This window comes from Lacerta agilis, chromosome 1 (assembly GCF_009819535.1).
Source record: "Lacerta agilis isolate rLacAgi1 chromosome 1, rLacAgi1.pri, whole genome shotgun sequence".
Taxonomy (NCBI): Eukaryota; Metazoa; Chordata; class Lepidosauria; order Squamata; family Lacertidae; genus Lacerta; species Lacerta agilis.
The window spans coordinates 97504434-97529661 of record NC_046312.1 but is presented as its reverse complement, the minus strand read 5'-3'; the positions used below and the strand labels follow the sequence as shown (position 1 = coordinate 97529661).

At 40.5% G+C, this 25228-nt stretch overlaps 1 protein-coding gene across 2 annotated transcripts in view; it reads right to left on the bottom strand.

Annotated features, from left to right (window-relative positions):
* Positions 1–16255, bottom strand: part of ARHGAP15 (Rho GTPase activating protein 15) — a 365517-nt gene extending 349262 nt beyond the window's left edge. Inside the window, exons 1-4 of one of the 2 annotated variants that reach the window (XM_033164256.1) lie at positions 16092–16255; positions 14801–14855; positions 14178–14234; positions 9887–10066 (exon numbers count right to left, since the gene is read on the bottom strand). In XM_033164256.1, the coding sequence (XP_033020147.1) occupies positions 9887–10051 (165 nt within the window). In that variant the 5' untranslated portion in view covers positions 10052–10066; positions 14178–14234; positions 14801–14855; positions 16092–16255. Of the gene's footprint in view, positions 1–9886; positions 10067–14177; positions 14235–14609; positions 14738–14800; positions 14856–16091 lie in introns of those variants that run through there. The other variant, XM_033164265.1, reaches the window with a different exon arrangement.
* Positions 16256–25228: the final 8973 nt, after the last annotated feature.

Here is a 25228-nt window from a genome sequence, read left to right as displayed (position 1 = left end):
ATGGCTATCATTATCTCCTCTCTGTCTCCTCTTTTCCAGACTAAGCATACCCAGCTCCTTCAAGCGCTCCTCATAAGGCTTAGTTTCCAGACCCTTGATCATCTTGGTTGCCCTCCTCTTCACACATTCCAGCTTTAGATGTTCTTCAAGCTGTATGGGAGCCACCTATTCACATCTGCCTCCTGTACAGGCAGGAGAATATTTAAATGACCCCCCCCACCATGGGGGCATGGTCTGATTATATGGGTTTTTTTTCTATAGAATCAGCACCATTCCTACAGCCCACATGGCTGGGCTACTGAAATGCTTTTGTAGCCACACAAGAACTGCTCACAAATAAGCAATTTTTATGCAGCTGGAAAATACATAAAGAACACCATATATCTGTAACCTTGATCCTGCTAAAGTTAGAAGTAAATCCATCCAAAATCCATCCACTTTATTGCTTTGATTTATATTTTGACTCGGGCATCCTGTATAATGAAAAGTTTACATGTTATAATCATGCTGTAGAAGTCACTTTTCTATAGGTTCATCCTATGCTCCTGAATTTGCATACCTGCTACTATATCCAGTGGGGTGACACCAGTTGCAGTTTGTGGCCCTTAGCATTAAAGCCATAATGCAACAGAATGAACACATAAAAATGCAGCTCCCACTAGGGGGCTGTAACATGGGAAGCAAATGTTTTTTTGGGGGGACTCAACTTCATCTGGATTAAAGACAAGGTTTCCTGAACAAAACCTAAACTCACTGATAATTAGTTTATGTCAGCTTTCTTACATGGGGGGGGGGGGCATGATCATGTGTGAATTACAGTACTATGTCAGTGTTTCTTTTGCCATGAGTTCAGGCACAGAGAAACGTCCCAACACCTATAGTGCAGCACTGTGTGAAGTTGACCTCAAAAATGTAAGACTTGCAGATGAAGCTGTATCTATGTTACCCTAAAAACATCCTACCAGATGAGACTTTTTTCAAAATAATTAGCTTTATGTAGTTCCACTTGAACTGATTGCCGGAGAATTGATGCTTTTGAATTATGGTGCTGGAGGAGACTCTTGAGAGTCCCATGGACTGCAAAAAGATCAAACTTATCCATCCTTAAAGAAATCAACCCTGAGTGCTCACTGGAAGGACAGATCCTGAAGTTGAGGCTCCAGTACTTTGGCCACCTCATGAGAAGGGAAGACTCCCTACAAAAGACCCTGATGTCAATTGCCCCCAACAAAAATGCATCCAGAGCAGGTGAAGTCAACTGCAGGTGTGAACTGGCCCCCAAATGGTCAGCTGAATAGTATTAAAATTCTCACTACCACCTGGTAAAATGTAAAACCTGACTGGTTTTGCATGTGGTTACATAACACCATTGTAGGCTACCACTTGATAAATGGTTGTTTGAGTTCGGCTTGTGCTCCAGACTGTCACAGATATTAATTTGTTGGGATAAGCACTGGCTGGGAACAGATACTCTTCAATGCTGGTCTTGAACCAACCATGAGAGCCCGGGCACTGAGATCCAACGCCGAGGGCCTTCTGGCAATTCCCTCACTGCAACAAGCAAAGCTACAGGAAACCAGGCAGAGGGCCTTCTCAGTAGTGGCGCCCACCCTGTGGAATGCCCTCCCACCAGATGTCAAAGAGATAAACAACTACCTTACATTCAGAAGACATCTGAAGGCAGCCCTTTTCAGGGAAGTTTTTAATATATGATATTTTCATGTATTTTTAATCTTTGTTGGAAGCTGCCTAGAGTGGCTGGGGAAGCCCAGCCAGATGGGCGGGGTACAAATAATAAATGATGATGATGAGAGCCCTTCAATTTCTTCTTTGAATCTGTCAGCTAATTTTTTTTCCCATTTGGACACTGCCATTTTGTCATCTAGCACCTCACAGTAAAAGTCAAGATGGAGGAGCCATATATAATCCAGTGCACTGACTGTCGTGTGCAATGTCTCTGTGTTCAGCAAAGGCTAAGAAAATAAGCTCTTGGGGGGGGGATGACAGGGGAGGGACGGCATGAGGAGTAAAATAATTTTAGTTTTGAGGCAATCTGAAGCAGCAAGGTTTTTTATTATTAGAAAACAGAATCTTATGGGTGTCTTGCCCATTATTGCTTGAGAAAATGTTTTTGTTAGTGTCTATATTTCTCCCAGGAAAGAACAAAGTAGAAAGCAAAACAAATCTTCAAAAAAAAGCCCTTCCACTAAATATACTCTTTTAAAAATGTGTTCTAATGATCCTTCCAAGAAGGAAATAATCCATTTTCAACTAAAATTACCTGCAGCTATAACTGGGGGAGGGGGCAGGGGGAGACCATGAAGCTAGAAACATTTTTGAAAGGACTGCAGACTCATTTAATTAAAACTAAACAGATTACATATTTACGCAGAAGTCAAAATATTTTGGAAGCTGATAAACCTGTAAGCCTTAATGCAGTAGAAAAACAAGAAATAAATGCAAAGTGTTACTGTTACACATGCCTGCCTGATCAACGGTTTTCATGTATTGATCTATAAATGGAGTTGACAGTCTGTGTTAGCTGCACATTTTCCAAGCAGCTCTATTTTTGTACAAAACCAATACGGGCAATTACCTTTCTTTGAGATGCCAACTCTTATCAATTCAATGTGATTTAATGTCATATTAATTAAATATCAGGATCTACTTCAGGACAATATTCACAAAGCAAGCCTCAAACTTGACTACAAGCTTGATGTGAAGTAAACATACGCAACAGCCTCGCCTCTCCTAACGTTGCTCAAAAAGCTCTACTCAACAGAAGCACCAGTAATTTTAACAATTTTATTTGTCTCTTTGGCTAGCTGTTACTTTGGCAAGTAGTCGAGGTTCCAGGAATGGGGAGGAGAAAGAGGATAGCAAGAAACAAAGGAAAACTGCTTCCTGCATCTTTGATAGTGTATTAGAGAGATAAATAAGACAACCAAGTCTGTTTCATCTAATCAAAAAGAACTCTAATTCATTAACATTTTGGAATGACTAAACAGACTCTGATTCTTAATCTGAGCACCAATGAAAGACGACATTTCATGCTTTGAATTTGCACTGAATGAGACAAAATGCACCTCTCTGAGATTGAAGAGATGAAAATGGTTAATATTCATGCACAATGAGGGACTGCATATGAACAGAAAGCATAGGAAGAGCTCTTGCTTAATAGAGTCCATGCCCAGCCTTAAGATTTGTGTAGTTGAGATAAGACATTAATATCATTTCATCTATTATGGACTGGTCTTAGCAGCATGGAAGTTCCCACTGAAAACTAGGCAAAACTACAGAAGGACTAAGCATCTTCTTGCTCCAAGTTGCCAGCTGACAGCGCCAGTCCCATATGCATAATGGTGAAACAATTTGATCTCTATCTGAAAAATAGTCCCAGTATGTACATGTATGCAGTCATGAATGTTAAAAATACAACTTGTTCTACACATCTGCAACATCAAACAAACCTTAATATTTCACGGTTGCCACAAAAGGCCTTGTACTTTTTCAACTATGTTTTGCAGCATATATTTTTTGTATGATTGGCAGCAACATCTGAAGGCTTAGACAAATTCAGTGAGTTGGCAAAGAAAAATTGGCACAGAGTCAAAAGTTCCAATACAGCAGGCTTAGTAGATTGCTAAATATGAATACAATGAAACTAGAGCTGTCACCTGATTAAAGAACTTTTAGCTGATTAATCATATGGCTTTTGATTGATTAGTTTTTAGTGAATTAAATCCACATATGTATTCTGATGAACAAATCAATTGTTTTTTTTGTGGGGGGATGTAATTTCTACATTTTCAGATGGTACATGCACCACAGAAAACTGTTAGAAGCAACTTCCATCCTATGTTTAGTAGTAGGAAAGTATCCTGCAATATAAAATCTGCTACCTGCAGTTTTTATAGTATGTGCATTAAAAATTACTTATTTTAAAAAATATCTGGTTCCCCATTAATTGGCACACCTTAATTGGTGAAAGTATTTTAATCCGGTACAAACCTTAATGTTTCAGTCTCCACACACACACACACACACACACCAATGTCCCCAAAATCTTCTACAGAGGTTGTCCCAGCCCTGCTAAAGAGATTTGTATGAGTGAGTGGCGAGATGCATGGAATAGGAGAGGAATGGGAATTCCTATTGTGTGAGAAGAAGTCTGTTTCACTCATCAACAGGCACCACGGGCTATCACCCTATGATTACACATTCCCAATGAACCAGAATGGATTGGTGAACAAAGTGCTGAGCTTAATAGTTATGGGTTCCAATTCTAAGCCAACTCTAGACTTAGTAACAGCTTTTGCCCGTTTTTTAAAAATCTCATCTGTAATGCTAATGTTCTACACATAAATACTTAAAGCATGTTTATATATAAATGGTTAACATTAAAATAGTGCTCATTAAATATTTTATTTACTACTGATGATTATTACCCATTTGTCACCCAAAGCTCCCAGGATGGGTTACACAGTAAAGAAATCCAAATAAAACTGACAATAATTAAGTGAAATTGCCAACAGCTATGGAGATCTATAGAGGCTGCACTTTAAAAGGCTTATTGGGAAACCCTACCAAAATCAGGGTATAATCTACTCACAAATCTAGGAGAAAGATCTGTGTGTGGATGCATGAAGCTGGGTACAGATATTTCCACTTCCTCTGCTTTGCTTCCTGCTATATTGGACTTTTGCTCTGCCAAATAGATATACATTTGTTTGGTGTTGCCAGATTTATACAGGTACGCCTTTTCATAAAACCCCACAAATTGCAATATAGTTGGTGTAGCTTACAAATGTGATTGACATAATTTAATTTCAAAAATATGGGGCAGAGAAAGATTTTTACCTTCTCTTTTCTAGGACTCATGGCACAACAATCAACCAACATGTACTTTTGTGCAAATTGTTCCCATTCAGAATCCCACTGGTTTTTCAGGATGTGTTTTGTAATGTTTGGGGTTTTGCTTAAGACTTTGGGCCTTTCCCGTTTGCCTTTCGCCAGCCACTTAACAGATTCACTCGAGCAAATATGCCAAAATACTTTGCATTCTGTCAATATCTAGTCAGGAAACTCTGCATGGAAAAATGAGAGAGATGAAAATACTAGAAAGAGCGAGGAAATGAGGAGCATGGCAAGCTTTCAATCTATTATATCAGAGCCAAGTTTGCATGGTGAAATGACATACCCTGCGTCTCTATAATTAGCTGCTAAGAAAGCACAACTTTTTCAGCTCCCTACAAAAGAACATAAATTGCAACTGTGCTTGTGGAAAACCCAGCAGCAAATGTTTGGTGTCTGGTGGAACTTTTTAGAATCCTTTTTTCTTTTATCACCCCCAAGTATTCTCCTCCCCACCCCACCTAGCCTCATCCCAGACCAAAAGTTATGTAACAAGGTAATACCAACAATGAGAAACTGCATGATAAAATCCTGCCCAAAAGTGAAAAATGCTAATTTTGTCTCATTTAGCAGCTGGATACAGAAATGCTCATTAGTTTTAAGAGGGTTAATCCTTTTAACTTTTGCATATTGATATGCCAATTATGCCTAATTGTACAAGAGGCATCAGTCAAGGTAATAGTGCATAAACACATGAAAGTTATTAAGTACATCCCAACATGTAATAAAGTAGGTGTTAATTGGTAGCTGAGTTCTGCAGGCTATTGAGGTGGATAATTCATTGAGAGATGGATCACTTGTAATTTCTCTACATAATTCCTTTTGCAGTCTCATGCTGTGATGTTTTCATGCTTGTCAAAAACAACTGCAGCCTAGTGCCTTTTGTTAAACACAGCCAATAAAATATGTTAGGCATCATTAAATATACTTAACTTTTAAACTTTTTCAAAGTTACAGTTCCTACTGATAATACATTATACTATTTCCAAATAAATTACAGTAAACATTCTTTTAACTTCCTAACAGAACATCTCACTTATGGGGGTTGGGGGTTGGTGTGTGTGTTTTTTAAGTACTACGTGCAAATGTGTCACCAGCAAGTGATAGTTTTAAATTGGAAAGCAAACATAAGGAAATGAATGTTTCATCAGCTACTAGGTTGATATCGAAGGGGGGGAGGGATTCAGTTCTGAAATGCAATGCAAGTTTCTCTGAACTAAAGATTTACTTCTGCCAACTGAGAGAAGAATAATTAAAATCATGTATTTGCTGAGCTATGGTGATGAAACGGCTGTGGTTAATTTTGCATTTGAACATGGAGGTAAAAATAGCAGAAGGGCGGGTGCGGGGGGGGGGGAACCAACAACTGCAGCAAGATTATTCCATTTACTGTCTCAGTTAAATAGCTGAATATTTCATAGGGGCTTGTCATATCAGCAGAATAGCCAATTAATAGCTTCCATGGCTCTGAAAAGAGAAATTTTTGGTGCTGGTGTGGGATGCTAGTAGAATTTTTGGGCTTTCACTTATTTGTTCTGATTTGAAAAACTGAGCTGGAATCCAAAGCGAGTGACTAACATTGCATAAATAATTTTGCAATATCATATGGCCTCAGCTGCAAGTTGCAGCCATTATGGAGGAAAATGAACCAAGGGAGGCTCACACCAATCAGTTTGTTTAGTAGCACAGGATGAGTAAAGGGGAAGGGACATGACTGGCAACAGAGTTCACCTCTGAAGTATTAGTGCTTAAATATTTTCAGAAGGGATAAAATAAACAAATCCAGTACAGCTTGGCTCTCTCTGCCATGTGTCAGGGTTATTTCAGACTCCAGTTTTTAACTATCACAAATAATCTCAATCACAGTATTTTTACACAGGTCATTAACAAGTGTTACATGCTAGGAAGAGCTTTCATTTCTCATTTACCTATCTTAATACAATGTTAGGCCGTGTCTTTCAGAAATATAATCCAATCACTGCAACACAAAGGATTTTTGGTTGTTTAGTAAGAGCTTTACATGGGCACAGCTGGCAATCCAAAATTTCCCATCGAACGTGTTTCTTACTCTATGGAATAAAGAGATGCAAGACTTCTTCAAATGCTTTCCCAAACTACGTAACAAAGCAGAAATTGCACTGAATTATTGGACCACTGAAGCCACAGTGTCATTATGTTTAGCATAAGAGTGATACCAATGAACTGTGGGAATATGAATGGTCATAAAGATGACAGTAGGTGAGTGGATGGATGAGTACCTAAAATGCCTCTGGTGGAATGGAAGGAAGGTTACATTTTTTTGGGGGGGGGTAATTTTTGCTTTCCCTTCCTTTGATTTTTTTTCCATTCTAATGCCCTGGCATTTAATTATACCTTAATGGTATGTTACAGGAATATCATGAACTGCCTTATATATCTGCTGGTTGTAGCTGAATATGCTTATATGAGTAAGGGTGGGAATGGGTTTGGGAAGATTTATTCATCTCCAATGAGATGGCAGGAGAACTGCGTAATTGCTAACTTTTACTTTCTAAATTATATCTATGTGTTAAGGAGAGTGTAAGTTGAGCAGTTGATGTGCATAATATCTGGCCACTGTGCAATTCACCAGGCCTCATGGAGAATGTGCACATAATCCTTCATTTCCTGAACAAAATAAAAAAAATAAAAAATTCCTTCCAGTAGCACCTTAGAGACCAATTAAGTTTGTTCTTGGTATGAGCACACTGCATGCACACGAAAGCTCATACCAAGATCAAACTTAGTTGGTCTCTAAGGTGCTACTGGAAGGATATTATTATTATTATTATTATTATTATTATTATTATTATTATTATTATTATTTGACAATGGCAGACCAACACGGCTACCAACCTGTAACTTCATTTCCTGGTCACTATGCATAATTCCCAACAGGCTTGGGCAATGTGCATATAGTGAATGAATTTTGTACATTCTCTGGCCAATATGCACATTTTCTGACCAGTATGCATAATCTCCAAGAATGTTCAGGTGTTTGCAATCTGCAAACCCTTTCCCTTCAATCCACCCCCTTTTAACCAATCTCAGCAGTTTCCTAGTCAGTTGAGCAGCACAAGGGCAATTGCAGGGAGAGGAAAACTAAACACCTTCATCCCTTCCTCCCCCCCCCCCGCCCCCTGCAATTCTAATGCCCACCCCACTCCCCATGGGGTCAGTCATTATGGGACTCACAGAGGAGGGGAGTTTATTCAGCTGAGGAATGCTTACCCAGCAGGGGAAAAGAGAGCTGTAAAGTATCACTGACCCTACACAATGGCATTTCTGGCCCCATCCTATGCAGGCAAATTACTTTCCTTCCCCCTGCCTTTTGTGCCAGCCAGCATGAAATGTTCTCAGTGACACTAACATTTGGAGGAAAACTATATTACTTTGTCAGTTAGTTTTTCATAACAGCAGGTGAACAATAAATCTACAATGTTTTGCCCATTTTTATTTCTTCTTACAAGTGGCAGCGAGTGGGTGGGTGGGTGGGTGGTCCAGGTGAAATGCAGAGGGACAGCTAGGACAGGCACCAGCAGCCCCCCTGCTCTGCTAGCTCCTCTGCCTGCCAGCCCTGGGGCCCCTGCCCACAGGATCCAGAAGCCCAGGCAGCAGGCACCACTACTCACCACCTTCCTCCTCCATGGCCAGCTTGGGGATCTGCTACTTCTGCCACCAGTGGTTAGAATTAGTGGTTAGAGTTGGCTCAGAAGGAAAAGCAGCTCAAGATGGAAGAAGGTGGTCAGAAGCAGCCACCAGCATGCCTAGGAATCCACTATTAGGATGAAGAGTCAGTAAGGATAAGGCAGTGCCAGCAGCAGAAAATATTCAGGCTGATCAGCCACCACTTCTGGCCTCTTTCCCATGCTGCTGCTTCTGCTTCTACCAGGTTGACTTTTCATCCGGCTTGGCTTCAGCGGCAGCATGAGGAGGAAAGGCACATGAGGGTGTGGCAAGGTCTAGGAGGATGGGGTATGAAGAATTGGCATAGCCCCTACTGAAAACGGTAGTTTAGTAAAGGGCTATCACTGGGATAATAATGGACACAGAGTGATATGGTGACGGGATGGATGTGTCAGGTGAGGAAAAGCTGGGTTAGATGTCTTCAAGCTACTTCTCCTTCCAGCCCATCTCCCAGCCTTGATACTAGTAGCCTTGCTGTCTGGTTCCCCAAAGTTGTTAAGGTGAAACTATAAAATTCCAGATCAGCTAATGGAAAGACAATTACTGTCTCTGATCTTGTCCAGGAAGGACACGCTGATCTGGCTTTTGTAACTGAAACCTGATTGTATGAAGGGGAAGATACAAATGTTTCCCAGATGTATCTCTTTGGGCAGAAAGGAGAAGTAGCTGTTATTTATAAATATATGAATGTATCTATAAATATATCATCTCCCTCATCAGATACTATGTCCACTCATCAATAATTGTAGTGTCTGTATCTGGTGTAGGGAACTTAAGACAGGATTGGTGTTGAGGAACCACAAGGTTTTTGGTCTTGGGGGCCTTCAACACACCTATCAGTGCAAGCTTGTCTGAAGAGGTGTGGCACCTCATAGCTGCCAATGTAACTATGGGCTTGTCTCAAATTATATCAGGCCCAACACATATGACAGAACTGAGCTGGTGTTTCGGAAAGGATTGAGAGAAAGTGATCTGTAAGTGAGGGAGCCAATAATGACTAAATTCTAATAGGCATATAACTGTTTGATAAGGTGTGACCGCCATGCTGCTGCTAACCTCTGCAAGGGTGAAGGGCAAATTTCAGTAGTATGAAATAGTGGCTGGTTAATGGTTTTCTGGCGTCTCCGGCAAAGTTTCCTGATACTCTAGTCCTTGCTATACTGGAGAAGGTAATCTAATCAGTTTCGGAAAACTTCAAAAAATCCAAAATATATATATAACAAAACAAATGAGTGGAGACAGAAAATTATTGTAGAGAAGTACTTACAGGCTCAATGACTTTCACATTATCAGACAGTATCATAGATTTGCTTTGGCTGTGTCTGTCATGGGGGCTGTTGGCACTTTTGATCCTCATCTGAACAGCACCTGTGCTTTCATGGGAATGATGCAGCTTTTCTGCACTGCTATCAGCAGACATTAACCGCTGCATGATTATTATGTCAGCCTGAAAAATATAATAGCCAGTTAGGTCAGAGACACCATGCACTAATCTAGGTTTTATTCCATCTTAGTCAGTAAGAAGACAATGTTAAACACACTGTGTATTAATCCAGGTTTTATTCCAGTTTAGGTACTAAGGAAAAATAATAGTGAAACCAGCTGAGTATCTCTTAAAATCTAACAGTAGAATCAATAATCTAGGGCACCTTATTACTCACCAACTCGTCCAAGAGCGAAGTTTACATAAAAGATTATCTTTATCTCAAAGGCCACTCTTCTGTTGTGTAATCTTTCAGTAACCTTTCCAGTACATCCAGCTGGCAGGCCTTACAGTTTGTCTTTGGTCTTCCCATGTTCACATCTGAGACAGATATCTCAAGTTTGCTTACAGGCTAAAAGTGAAGTGTTTGGCCTTTGTTGATTATGCCAGAAAGACCAGCGGAGGATGTTGCATGCACGCCTGCTTCATATATTATGTTTCAAAATGCACCCCATAAAACCTCTTATATGGCGACTAAAATAGGTAGATGGTTATAGAACTAATTACAGACTAGAGCAAAGCAGAGGCAAACATGTTGCTATTGCAGTGGGGTGGAGGGGTCAGTATTGAACATCAAGGTCACTGGTAGAGATGTCACCAAATTATGCAACTCCTTGGCTACATGTCAAGGTGTTGCTAATGCATATATTTTCCACTCAGATATTAGCCATGTTCTCAGACATCACTCAGTGCTTTTAAAACACTAAACATGCTTATCTAGTTTCAGAAAGAGAACACATTTTCAAAGCTTCATCCATTTTACTTAAATTGTAACATGATATTTTTTCATACTTGGGACCTTGGGCTATTATTAAATCTGCCATATCTCATAACTATAGGGTTGTCAGGACAGATTTGTGCTTAGGTGGGAAATCTTTAAGGAAAGCATAAGAGCTGTGGGAAGTATAGGCACTTTGATGCAAAGAATGCCATCTTCCGGATGAAATGCAGAGCAACATTTTCCAAATATTTGCTAGGAAGTATCTGTCTGCATCAGCTGTTTTCCATGTGATATGTGTACCTAAACATAAAGCAAATAGATGGTGCAAGCCATGCTGCATCCTGATTCCTCTTCTGAGTAGGCTTTAATTTCTGCAACTTGCTGCTTGAAGGTAAACACCCCAAAAGGTCCTAAATATCAAATGTTATCACTTACGGCAGTCTGCACAAACATCCCATAATAGCATTTAATCTTGCTACTGAACTGCTATTCATTTTCTAGTAAGCAGCTATTATTTGTATTTGCCATTATGGTTACTACCATCATGATGGATTGAGCATGCATACGGAAAGGACTTCTCTATGGCAATGACCTCCTGTAGATGCAGCACATTTCTATGGCCCAGTTCACACATAACACTAATCCATCACCCACATCACACTAAGCCACTGTGTTACATGAGAATCAGGCCTTTGTTTTAAGCCACGATCTCTAGTTTGTAAAAATTAATGGAGAGTGAAACTGAGGTCCCTCTCCCAGCCATGTGACAGGAGGAGTGGCAGACGGGTGAGAGGAGAGAAGCACACGAGCCTGAAACCTTCCTCTGGCTCTTTCTTCCTTGCAATAAACCACGCTTTCACATTATGTGCAAATGTGGTGCATTTATTCTAGACACACACTGACCCTCCCTGGATGAGATTGTGCTTCTGTCACAACAGTGTCGCCATGTGCCCTACATTTTACCACAGAAGTAAATGGCAGCTATTTGCTTTTATGGGAGTGAACTGCAAACCTGATTCCCAAATAGAGATGGCCAAAGAGACTTTGGAATCTGAGGCAGAAAATGCGAACAGCGCTCCACCTCATGGTGCTAAAGTATAACAAACTGAGTAATTGGCAATGTGCTCATCTTTAATGGTATGCAGAAACCTCCTTCCCCAGGCACCAGCATAATGGTAAGGCTATTCCTGAAACTGGTGAATCTAGCCACTGAGAATCGGGTCTTACCATCTGCATAGCTCAAGCATGATTCCACTTCTTCTGAAAACACAAAGCTCACTTGTGCTGAGTTTGACAGCACTGGACTGGACTGGAGTAATAGTTTAATTCTGACTGGAAACACCTTACAAAGATCTCATTTTCAGTACCTGAGGTCCATTGACTTGGATAAATTGGGGGCTGAACCTGAGTGATGGAACCTCCCTGGCAAGTATATGGATTTGTAATGGGCAGTAAGACCCTGTCCATCACTTATAATCTTATCCTCAAAGTGGCCCCCAGATAGAACTAGTTGCTGACCAGTGTTCTACTAGCTAAAGTGATCTTAGAGATCTATCAATATTCACATTCATTTTCTTATTTGTTTTGTTGCCCACTCAAAGCAGGATGGGGCATACAGCTGTCAAAGAGTATTTATCTTTTTAAAAACTGTCTAAAGATAAACTCTCAGTTCTGGAAGGCGTGTGTAGGTACAAGAAATATGCAAAGAATATTACTGAAGCATCAAAGGAAGGTACAATCTCACTTGGTACGATCCTCTTTGCAGAGGCTGTGGTTTCTATTGTAATTCTCATGGGAAATGTGCACATATTTTCAGAGGCTCTATTTATATACACTTAGTAAGCTAGCAGTACACCTTAGGATTCATATACTACCTCCTTTTGTAACCTACACACATGTGAGGGGATCCAGCAAAGTTTAGACTCATAGTTGTGGAAACCCAAGTTATATTGATCTCTCCCTCACCTCCTTTAAAGGTGAAGAACTGTGTGACTTGATCTTGTCTTCATACATATAAGTTCTGCATCACACTTTCCATTTTGAGAATGGTGAAGGGGTGGAATGCATACCTGCTATTCCACTAAGAATGGCAAAGGGAGCGGGGGGGGGGGGGAGAGATCGGGTAGCAAGTGAAGTGAAAGAGCTCAGACCCAGGAGAGCTGCTGCAATATAATGTAGACAGTAATGTGCTAGATGAACTGGTAGTATGGCCTGGTAAAAGGCAGTTTCTTGTGTAAGGATTTGCAGAACAGGGTAAAGGGAGACTGGTGTGACTTGTAAGACTCATCTGCATGTTTTAAGATGTAACTTTAGAATTTGACTTTCACTGTGCAGATACCCTGCAGTCAAGCAAAAGCCACCTAATCTTCATTCCAGGAAGCTACTGATACTACCAAATTACTGAGGAACTACAGGGGAAAGTCTTTCATTAAGATATTAGGGGTCGATATGGGGGGTGGCACTGGAGAAAGCTGAGGAGAAGATGGAGGGGTGGCTGCCTCCCCTCTGAGGGTGTGGGGAGGTAAGGAAAATGGCAGAAAGACATCTGGAAAGGAGAACTTTCAGAGTTACAAACTTTTCAGAAAAACAACAACTATCCATTGCTCAAGAATTTGTAACTCTGGGGTTCCAGTTAATGATGCAGAAGGCAGCAGTTTCCTCTCTGTTTCTCCATAAGCATTGTAGAGCAGAGCTGGTTTGTGCTCTCTCTGCCTCTGTTGGACATTTTTTGCATTAGCGTTTGGAGAAATCTCCTAACTTTCAATACTGCTGATATGGCTCCACCACTGATTTTTAGTGCACACGCGATACTGTAGCTGAGCACGTTTTTCATTCTTAATGATATGCCCACAGGATACTGTTTTTACTAGCATTCCCACTGTTTATTACTATTGCTGCTATACTTCAGCAGTGGGACTTCTTACCAAAATTTGCTAATGTGGCTTTATCATCATGCCGTAACATCTTTTAATTTCTTCATTATTTCACTGCCCCTGTACTCACCATACCTTTCTCAATCAAAACCATTTGCTGACCAGATTTCTGTAAGAAGTGACACGCCAAAGCTGGCCAACATTTTTTTGACAAAACCAGTTAAGCCTTTGAAAATGTAAAAGTTATTATTGTTTTTGCTACCAATACAAATACAGATGCCAGTATCTGGACCCTTTCTCACATTATATATCTATGTTGGAAGCTCCATTGAATAAGTTATTGGTGTATTTTCTACTACATTTAACATAACAATGCAAAGCAATCTGTTTCTCTCCCCATCCCTGTGCTGTGCTTATTTTATCATGCACAGCTAGCAACAGGTTGCATGCAAGACTTCAGAAATAAATGAAGTTTCCTTACCTACAGTTTGCTACACATGACGTTCTTATCCACTGTACCAACATCCACCGGTAGCTTCTAAAAAGCAAATGGAAAACACGAAGCAGTTACGTATCTGAAAGCTACACAAATCTCTCTTCCCCTGAAGCAACAGAAAGAAAGCAAAGAGGAAAGCACAATGTAACCACTTCCTGTTAAAGGGAGTTAAGCACCCCCACAGCAAGTCATACATGCAGTTTCACATACAGTGTAGGAAGAAACTGAAGAGTATAACAGGCAAACGCTCTAGCATGAAGATTACTTAAAGTTACTACAAGTAGATAAGCAGACTTTCAGAAGGTCAGCAAAGCAGTTGAAAAGGAAATACAAGGAGGAATTAAACTAGCTGGAGTTTGAACCAACTTCCTTTTCCTCTGTTTTCTGTAGAAAATAAAAAGTCTTGCAGAAATTTACTTGGGCATGTTGGAGGCAGATGCTTGGTTCTGCTGCCTTTTGCCATCTAATTAGCTCTTGAATTACAGCTCTAACTACTGCATCTAGTTTACATTTGCGTATAACATTAGGTTTTTGGTGTTGCACTTCTGGCAAGCTTAATGTGCCGCTGTTAATGATCCTGCTTTGTCAACTTCCTGTTTGAAAATTACCTACATGAGAGACTTTGCCGAGGCCTCATACATCCTTGTTTGGAAGTCAGTTGCACTGAAATGAAAAGAGCTTACATGTTGGCATTTTTTGTATCAGCGTTCTACCAAACCCAGTCTAAAATGCTGCTCTGTATTATGACTTTCTATAATTAGGGCATAAGGCACTATGAAGATGCAATTTCCACACATTCTATAATGAAACGTGTAGAATTTTCTACTGAGTCACACACATAATCAGTGGGTCTGAGGGTCATCTAGTCCAATCCTCTGCAATGCACAAATCTCAACTAAAGTATTCATGGCAGTTGACCATCCAACATCTGCTTAAAAAACCTTCAATGAAGGAGAGCCCACCACCTTCCATAGTAGTCCGTTCCACTGGAGAACAGCTCTTACTGTCAGAAAGCTCTTGTTGATGTTTAGTCAGAGTTTATTTGAGATTTGTTCACTGTTGACTTTTTAACAGATTGTGCTCAATTCTTTGACTTCCATTTTCAACCATGGGGTAGGGTTGTCCTACAGCTCAACAACTTTTGTGTCCAGATAGGCCTTAAATACACACACAGGTTGCTGGAGCACAGAAAAACAGCAACAACATAAGAGGCAAGTTCCATGATCTTTTATACATAAGAGTGTTGTTGTTTTAAAAGAATTCTGCATTTAAAAAAATCACATTCTAGGGCTGAAGCAAGTTTTATAAATTGAGCAGACTGGCATAATTTACATTAGGGTTCTATCTAACTAATCACACTACACTGAAAACAGTGGATTCAAGTTAGTGAAGTCCGTTGATTTCATTGGGTCCAATTCGAGAATGCCTTGTTTGGCTGCAACCCTTTTTATTTTGGCTGTTTTGAGAGGATTTTAGATTTAAAAGGATTCTAAATTTCATCTTGGGGCAGTCATGCATTTAAAGCAGGGGTAGGCAACCTAAGGCCCGTGGGCCAGATGCGGCCCAATCGCCTTCTGAATCTGGCCCACGGACAGTCTGGGAATCAGCGTGTTTTTACAGGAGTAGAATATGTGTCCTTTTATTTAAAATGCATCTCTGGGTTATTTGTGGGGCATAGGAATTCGTTCATCCCCCCCCCCCAAAAAAAATATAGTCCGGCCTACCACATGGTCTGAGGGACGGTGGACCGGCCCATGGCTGAAAAAGGTTGCAGTTAAGTTACTTAACTGCATTATATAATTTTGGAAAACTTTACAAATAAGGGCCTAGTACTTCTCACTAATGCTAGTAAACAACTGGACTGAGTATTGCCCACATTGTGTTACTTGTATCGCTTACAAATGAAAGCAGTTTATGAAAACAAAAGCTGAATATCCCCAAGAGGTATAGAAGGGCTGTCCACGCTGGGCCTCCTATGCCTATAGCCCTAAAGAAGCACATTTAGCAAATGAGGCCTACAGCCCTGAGGGGAGGTTCTTAGTCCAGCTCCCATAAGCCCCAGCAAACACAGTCAGTGCTCAAAAATGATGGGAGCTGGGAAAGACAGCCTGCAGCACTGAGAGAGAACAGTTTACAAAATGAGGCCTACAGACCTGAGGGCACAGTGTTTAGAAAATAAGGGCTGAAAGAATGACCAAGGGAAGTTGGTGGCCCTTGCCTCCCCCCCCCCCCATACATATAGAGAAGACTGGCTGGTCTTGAAACTCTGAAATAGACAAACCTCTAAATATAGACAAGTATGAGCTGCAGCTGCAACAGAACAATCGAATGAGATTTATATTGCCAGAAAACAGATCTGAGGAAAGTTGACAAGCCCACACTGAACTGAATTAACTAGCCAAATATATTGTAAACCTGTCACATGCCCCAAGTCTTTGGAATGCAGAACATAAAAATAAAAATCTATGCAAAATTTCAGTTGGACCCATGAAGAAATGCCCCGTATGATGTTAAGGGAAGGTGCATGCACTTTTAACACCCCTTTTCTAAATTGCTAGTATCATAGTGAAAGAAGTTGTGCAACACAGCTTCCTCTTGTCAATAAAGACAGTCGTGTCTGTATATTATAAAGAGCTGGTAGTTTTGCATGTTGCTCAAACTTGAGCCTTCCAGGCTTCCTACCTGAAAATATCTGAAATTTTGATCTGAATGTGTGAAAAGGGTAGTGGGAATTGAAAACTAATTCATATGAATAGGTCCCCTGCACACAATGTGCTGCTCTCTTTCATGTGACTTTAAAGCTGAATTACTACCCATAGTTATGGGAGAGTGACCATCTTTCTTCTGAGGAAGTATGCATAGCTTGTGTTGTAAATCAGAGGAGGACCAAGTTCAGCACCAAGTTCAACAAATTGGATGTTGAATTTACTTCAACACAACGAGAATGCCCCAACCAGAAAACAAAACTTTCAGTTCTAGGCTAAATACCTCATGAAATTCACTATAATTGTCAGGGCCAGTCCATGACATTTTGCTGCTTCAGGCAAAATTGAAAATGCCTCCTCCTGCAACCACTGCCGCCTCCTCTGTGCCCGCATGACTCCTTTGTCACCTCCTGTGGCCACCACCTCCATTTGATAAAGTGGGTTATTTTGCACCAGATTCAAGAAATTTCGGAGGCAATGCAGATGGGAAGACTTGAGGGAGGGTTTGCCCTGAAGGCAACAGCAGTGAAGGAAGATGAGAGAACAGATGAGTTCACCAAAGGACACTGGATTTCAATAAATAGCAAGTACATTTCAAGCCTATCAGATAAGATTTCTCTCTCTCTCATAATACCCCGCAATACAGGAGCTCATGAAGAATAATCACATTGATAAATGGGGCTCCCTCCCCATGTAACTAGAGCAAGGTGTGTTGTTTGCTGAAAAGAAAATATTTGCACCCTGTGGGAATATGTTTTGTGGACTTCCTGCATTTTGCCGCAGCACAGAAACCTTCCGTGCAATGCACGGAAGAAAAGAAGATCCGGCTAGCAACTGCTGCCTGGATCACTCCGCGCTTGCAACAAAGCGTGACAGAAAAAGCCTCTAGTAACGGCCGAAAGCAGTTTCCTGCCCGGAAACTCAACCAAATGCAATGTTGTGATTGGTTTATGTTAATGTTATGACATTGTTCAGTTTATCAATAAATGGCCCCTGCTCTCTGTAGCGTGTGTGTAGAGTGCGCAAGACAAGCCAAGAGAGAACAACCGTGCGAGACAAGCAAGAGAGAAAGCGAAAGAAAAACCAACGCACAAGTAGTAGTTGGGAGAGCGCAACTCCACCATTGACTGCAGTCTCTTAGTCTTTTATTTCTTATTTTATTTTGGTGCTTACTTTTGGCTGCACCTTCTTGCTCTGCCTATCCTTTCCTCTCCGGAATCTTTGGAACCTTCAGAAACCTTCGGAAACCTTCGTAACGAACTCCAAACAACTTCTCACGACCTTCAGCTTCATAACCAGCGGACCCAATCATAACCAGTGGGAGCAGGCGCTCCGGGAATTACTGGTTATCCCAGATGGTGGTTATCCCCACAGCACCCAGGTCTATAGAAGCATAGCTTCTGTGATTAAACTTGTGATTAAAGTTTCACTCCATCCAAATTTCCTCTGTCTGTAGATTTGTTCACATTCAAATTACCGGTATATGATGCCACTGGTTTCAGCACCAAACATAGCACAGTCTATAGAACAGAGCTAGAGGCTTCAATACTCCCCATTACCAAAGCCCACTATCAGTATTTCAGTGGAGGTGTGCTGGAGGTGGTCAAATAATGTGTGAATTTCACCCCTTCCTTGATATAAGTAAGCTGTGAGCAACTGTGCATCCTTTCATTTAGGGGTGGCTGTCATTAAGTGACAGTGTCACATAACTGATATTTGACAAGCTGGAAGCTGTGCCTGGTGCCATTGACAACAAACCCTCACTTATAATAGTCAGAGTGTATGTACAAAGCCAGCATCACAAACACATGCTGATGCATTATTTAAAGAATGCTTTTGACAGGGTTTAGGAACATGTCAGCTGCAAATGCAGAGCATTCTCATTTGTGATAATGTTAAGACCTTTAGGTGCTAAGAGCACCGTGACAGAAGTACTGTGGTGTAAAAAAGAAAAAAGGGGGGGGGAGGGGGATAATATATTCAGTTCAGTTTAAACAATAAGCCTCTCATGAAAAAATATGTCAAATTCTTTACTACTGTCAATATGTTGAAAAGACAGATCCGTTGCTATATCAGTATGGGGGTTAGAGGGAAGTGAAACATTAATTGTGCAGTGGTACCTCAGGTTAAGAACTTAATTCATTCTGGAGGTCCATTCTTAACCTGAAACTGTTCTTAACCTGAGGTACCACTTTAGCTAATGGGTCCTCCTGCTGCCGCCGCGCTATTTCTGTTCTCATCCCGAAGCAAAGTTCTTAACCTGAGGTACTATTTCTGGGTTAGCAGAGTCTGTAACCTGAAGTGTCTGTAACCCGAGGTACCACTGTATGTACTTTTAAAAGACACTGTACTTTATCAAAATGCAGTCTCTATAAACATTTATATTTTTCAAAGCAAAATTTAACATTATTCCAGTCATCCATTATGTTCAAGTAAAGAGGTCATATTTCACCCGAGTTAAAAGCAGGAACAACTCCAGTGGCAGCTACCACTTTGAGGACCCCCATTTCCCAAAGATGTTAAGCTCCTATACTTGAGGTATGTGCCCATTCTGTTTGTTGCTTTAATTTCTTTCATGGACCTTTTCATTTTTGCTCACATAAAACTTTTAATAAAGTTTCTCAAAATCATCCACTGGGTCTTTTGTGTGTGTGCATATGTTTGTGCCAAACTTAAAAGGGTATTTAAAAAGGTAAAGGGACCCCTGACCGTTAGGTCGAGTCGCGGACGACTATGATGTTGCGGGGCTCATCTCGCTTTACTGGCCGAGGGAGCCGGCGTTTGTCTGCAGACAGCTTCTGGGTCATGTGGCCAGCATGACTAAGCCGCTTCTGGAGAACCAGAGCAGCGCACGGAAATGCCATTTACCTTCCCTCCAGAGCAGTACCTATTTATCTACTTGCACTGTGACGAGCTTTCGAACTGCTAGGTTGGCAGGAGCAGGGTCCGAGCAACAGGAGCTCACCCCGTCGCGGGGATTCGAACCGCCAACCTTCTGATCAGCAAGCCCTAGGTTCTGTGGTTTAGACCACAGTGCCACCCGTGTCCCCTTTTAAAAGGGTATTTACACCACCCAATATCTAGACCACGTGGCATCCTACTACATGTGTATATCAATGGGATTTGCCTAAGGAAACCAAGCTGCCCTGATCTCCTAGGCAGACAGGGGTGGGCTGGATGTTCCCTTCATAATGCAGAGACTTAAGAATTGGCCTTGTCTGAAGGTTAGAGGAAGGAGGGCTAGTGGCAGCAAATGTTGGTTTTGAGAGATCACAGTTACTTCTCTTCTTGTGCATGGAGGGAGGAGAGCTCATTACCTCTCTGTACCAACACAGATGTAGATGGTTTTCAGGTTCCAATCCCAAGCTTTTTAAATAATAAATTTATTGATTTAGCATAATTATTACAAAATCAAAACACTGTATTACAATTACATACATATATACAAAGTTCTCAATAATGTTATTAATAAAAAATAAAAGTATAGAAGAAAGAAAGAAAAAGAAAAGGAAGAAAGAGTAAATATAAGAAAAGAAAAGGAAAGTTTGAAAAAGAAGAAAATAGGAAGAATTTATTTCAAATATATTCTACAAATATTTCATTAATAATAATAAAATTTCATTGATTGACTTCCACCGCTTATGCTGCACTTCCTATAAACATTTCAAACAAAAATTGTATCTGTTATTCCATATTTTTTCTCCCATAAAATCCCACATAAAAGATCAGATCACTAAATTTTTCTGGATCTCTCACAAATCTACTCTAAACTTAACCAAAATCTTGTACTTGATCCTTGTCTGCATAAATAATCATTTAAACATTTCCATTGTTTCTGAATTATACTTTTTGGTTTTTGTCTTATTAAATCAGTTATCTTTGCTAATTCCAAATATTCACATACTTTATTCAACCATACCTCTTTGGTTGGGATGTGGTTTCCTTTCCAGTGGCTGGCTATCAACATTCTCGCTTCTGTTGTTGCATACAGGAAGATATTAGTTTTATCTTTTGGAATGTCAAATAAAATTGGCAAGGTCTTTTTGCCAATCTTTCAGATATTTGGTCCCAATTATTATAGGTGCAGTCTGGAAGAAGTTTTAATATTTGTGGGAGAGGCCTTAATTGTGGTTCCATCTGCATCTGTTACATTGTGTGGTGACCTAGGGTAGTCCTTCACTGCTGTGGTGTCTGCTCTAGACTCATTCCATCAGAAGTATGATTGTCCCCATCAATACTGATTTTTCATCCTTAGGTATAAAACATGTTTTTGTTCTATCAGGCATTTGGGAGAATTTGATGGGAACTGTTTTGCTTGTCATGTTGATACCACTGGAAGTTACATGACTCTTGGTGGTATTGTATATTATGTTATTGTATTTATTATTTGCTGTACACCATATTGGGATCCCTTTGGGATGAAGGTGGTTTAGAAATTAAATAAACAAATCATGGAGGATGCTATCATTGGTTACTAGCCATGGTGAAGATGCTAGAGGTGTGCCTCTGAATACCACTTGCTGGACTGAAACAGTGAACAGAGACTGGTTCTTTGGGGCTTCCCAGAGGCATCTGGTTGGTCACTGTGAGAAATAGGATGCTGAGCTAGATAGGCCTTAAGTTTGATCTACCAGGGCTCTTCTTATATTAGGATATGGACCTGCCTGATAAAAATAATAATGACATTGTCATGGCAGAGATGGAAAGAGGCCAGACCCAAAGCAGAACGGTCTTCACAGCTTTCAAGGGAATCTTTTGCCCCTAGCCTAAACATAGCAACCAAATTGGCATTGATCCAGCTGGTTACCCACACTTATACCCTGTACATGGTTGAAACCATTCATCCTTACAGCAGTTAGTCAATTTACTAATAAAAGAAGCAAGGTATTGACCCAAACGTCAAATATGTTTTTGTTCCTCATTTACTAATAACATTTGATGACCTGACAAGTATTTTGGCTTGGGTTTCTACCCTGATTATTTTGCCTTTTGATTGATAGTAGCTTAATTTCCTATAATCTGATTTGCCTTTTAGTTTAGATTTGTGAAATTTGTCTTCATTTGTGAAAATTGCTTAATGCATCTCTTTAGTGCGTCTAATTAATTTAATTCATCATTGTGAAAAAGAAACTGACATAATAAGCTTAGAAATATCAAGAAATTTGAGATGAATCAAACACACCCCATTATTGCGTCACATAGTATGCATGTTTTATAATGATGCTGAATGATACGATGTCGTGAAACTCAAAATTTTGTTTCATTTTGTGATATTTTCATTTTTTATGTGATTTGTGACATCCAAACATTTTTGTTAAACGAAATTCCTTGATTCTATTTTGTAACAACCACAACAAATTCAGAAATAAAATGTCCATATGTGAGCCAAAATGCTTATTCGTCCTCTTCCTTATTTAGCACCTGCACTGTTTTAGCTACAAATAGCCATTAGGTTTCTCAAATGCAAAATTCTGATCCTGCCAGGCAGATCATTCTGTCAAAGAAGGCTCTTTGCATGCATTTCTGAACCTGGTGTCTGGATGTCTATATTCACTATCAGCAAAGGGTAGTGGGATAATAATGCTAGTTCGGCAATTACAAATTCAGTGACATACACACAGCAGGTGCTGATGAGATGGGGTGCACATGTGTATCCAGACTTTAATGCCATGAAGTCTTCATCGTGACTGCACCATGCACATAGGATATGCCTTCTCTTTATCTTGTGATATACATGGGAATTCACACACATCCCTCCAGGATTGTTTTCTTCATTTCTTTTCTACATGCAACTAGTGCTGTCCAAACCAAAACAGGAGTAATCAACATATTTTGGTCTGAGGGCCACACTGGCCCACTGCCAACTCTTTAAAGGTACCCCTGACCGTTAAGTCCAGTCGTGGACGACTCTGGGGTTGTGGCGCTCATCTCGCTTTACTGGCTGAAGGAGCAGGCGTTTGTCCGCAGACAGCTTCTGGGTCATGTGGCCAGCATGACAAAGCTGCTTCTTGCGAACCAGAGCAGCGCATGGAAATGCCGTTTACCTTCCCTCCAGAATAGTACCTATTTATCTACTTGCACTTGACGTGATTTCAAACTGCTAGGTGGGCAGGAGCTGGGACCAAGCAATGGGAGCTCACACCGTCGCACGAATTCGAACTGCCGACCTTCTGATAGGCAAGCCCTAGGCTCTGTGGTTTAGACCACAGCGCCACCCACGTCCCCTGCCAACTCTTTAGGAGGCTGGAAAAGTAGGTACGCCGTAAGTGGAAAACTGCCCATTCAGTTAGAAAGCTTTCATCTACAAGAACTGCCCATCAGCCATTCTACCCTATTTTCATGCTTTAAAAAAATCCATTCATTATTAAATTCACACACACACACACACACACACACCTACCTTTTTGTATTTTTCTAGTGTGGATGGATGCATGACTATGCTATTAACTTTGTATGTATCAAAAGGTTTTGTACCTATTTGTATTTCTAATCTTTTTGCAGTTAAAGAAAAAAAGGTAAGAGATTTATATATGAAGGACCACCTGCACCCACTGTTCTAGTCTCGCTGCTGAGCAACAATGTGCAGAGCTCTGGAGCAGGAGGCCAGCCAACTGGAAGAATCTCTGAGATGTACTTGCCTGGAGGCAGAGTCAGCATCCGAAGTCAGGTCCAGTCCTAGGGTTGACCAAACAGCAATCCACGTGGTCAGATAGTCCAGGGGTCAGGGAATCCAAGATCATGGGGTCATGGGTTAAGATGAGCAGGAGGCAGCAAGGTAGAGTGTTGTTACCAGCATTTGACTGCTGCTGGAAGTTCTGCTTAAGAAGGCCACAGTCAGCTGGTTCTCATCAGTCCCTTATCCTCTGTGTCCTTGAAGGCTGATCAGCTGCAGGTGGAGTCACTCCAGCTCCCCCCCCCTTTCAGGCTGCTGTTCAGCAGGTGAAGATGACTCCTGGCCCATGACACCCATACACACTTGCTTTGGCCTTAATATCTGCCTCAGAGGTTGTGCTCGTAAGTCTGCCACATAGGTGGGCTATAGAGACAAGGCCTTTTCAGTGGTGATCCCATATCTCTGGAACTCTCTCCTGAAAGAAGTACTTGTTTAAGTGTAACATTTACACTCCACCTCTTCTCCAAGTTGCTCAAGGTGGCACGCATGGTTCTATCCCACTTAGTTTTATCCCCACAAATGTGGGGAAAATTAGGTTGAGAGTCAGTGGCTTTTCCATGATTGTCTACTAAGCTTCAAGGTCAAGTGGGGATCTGAACCAGTGGTCCCGTCACTAAACCATATTTTCATGAATGGCCCCATATTTGCTAGCTTTTAAAATGGATGTTTCATAAGAACTGTTGTTCTGGTCTGTTAAACTACAACAGTTTTAAGTAAATTTAAAGTAACTTGATTGTTTTATATTATATATTGCTTGTGAGTCATCTTGGGTGGGATTTTGCCCTGAAAAGCAGTATATACACTTTATTTTGTACTATCACTTGTATATGCCACTTAAAAGTTGGAAAATACTAACTACACTTTGGATGGTTATTTTATATTATTCTCTATCATGGAAACTATTATAAATAAGAATTACTTGAATTCTATTAATTGCTCATCACAGTTTGTGTACCAGGGTTGGCTGAATGTTCCAGAGCATGCGCAGAACACATTTGTTTTTGTTTCTAAGAAAACAACAGATGTAAGGAATAACATATCAAAGTGCTATCTTATAGAATAAGATACATAAGCTAGGGAATAAATCATTTGCAAGGCAATACTTAAAATAGATTTTATTGTAATGTATGTGTATATTGTAATGTGTGTGTATATATATATACAGACAGACAGACAAATATATGCCTATACTGCGTAACACAAACAGTAACACATTATGAAAATTGCAGATCAAATAAAATGGTAGTATATTTATAGTTGCAATCTTGTTGATAACCTTTTCCCAGCAATATTTGCTTTAAACTGAAATCCAGAGTTGTCTACATAGCTTTTGTAAGTGCAACAGCTCTTAATGTCTGCTTCAGCAGAAACCTCTTCTAGCAACTGACATATCCCTTTCCATATTATAAGATAAAGTTTTCAGCCAATGAAGTGAAGCAAATGTAAATTTGGGCTTAAGAAATTCAGATACACTAATATTTAAAGTCCCAATACACTGCCTATTTGGCAATATTATCATTTTATTCTATTTTGCAGAGCAGTGAGTGATCTAGGGTGACCAAGTGAAAGCTGATGGAGTCTGTATGTGCCCTGTGTAAGAACAGAATTTGTTTATTTATTAATTTATCACACATCTTTCACCCTAAGGTCCCAAGGCG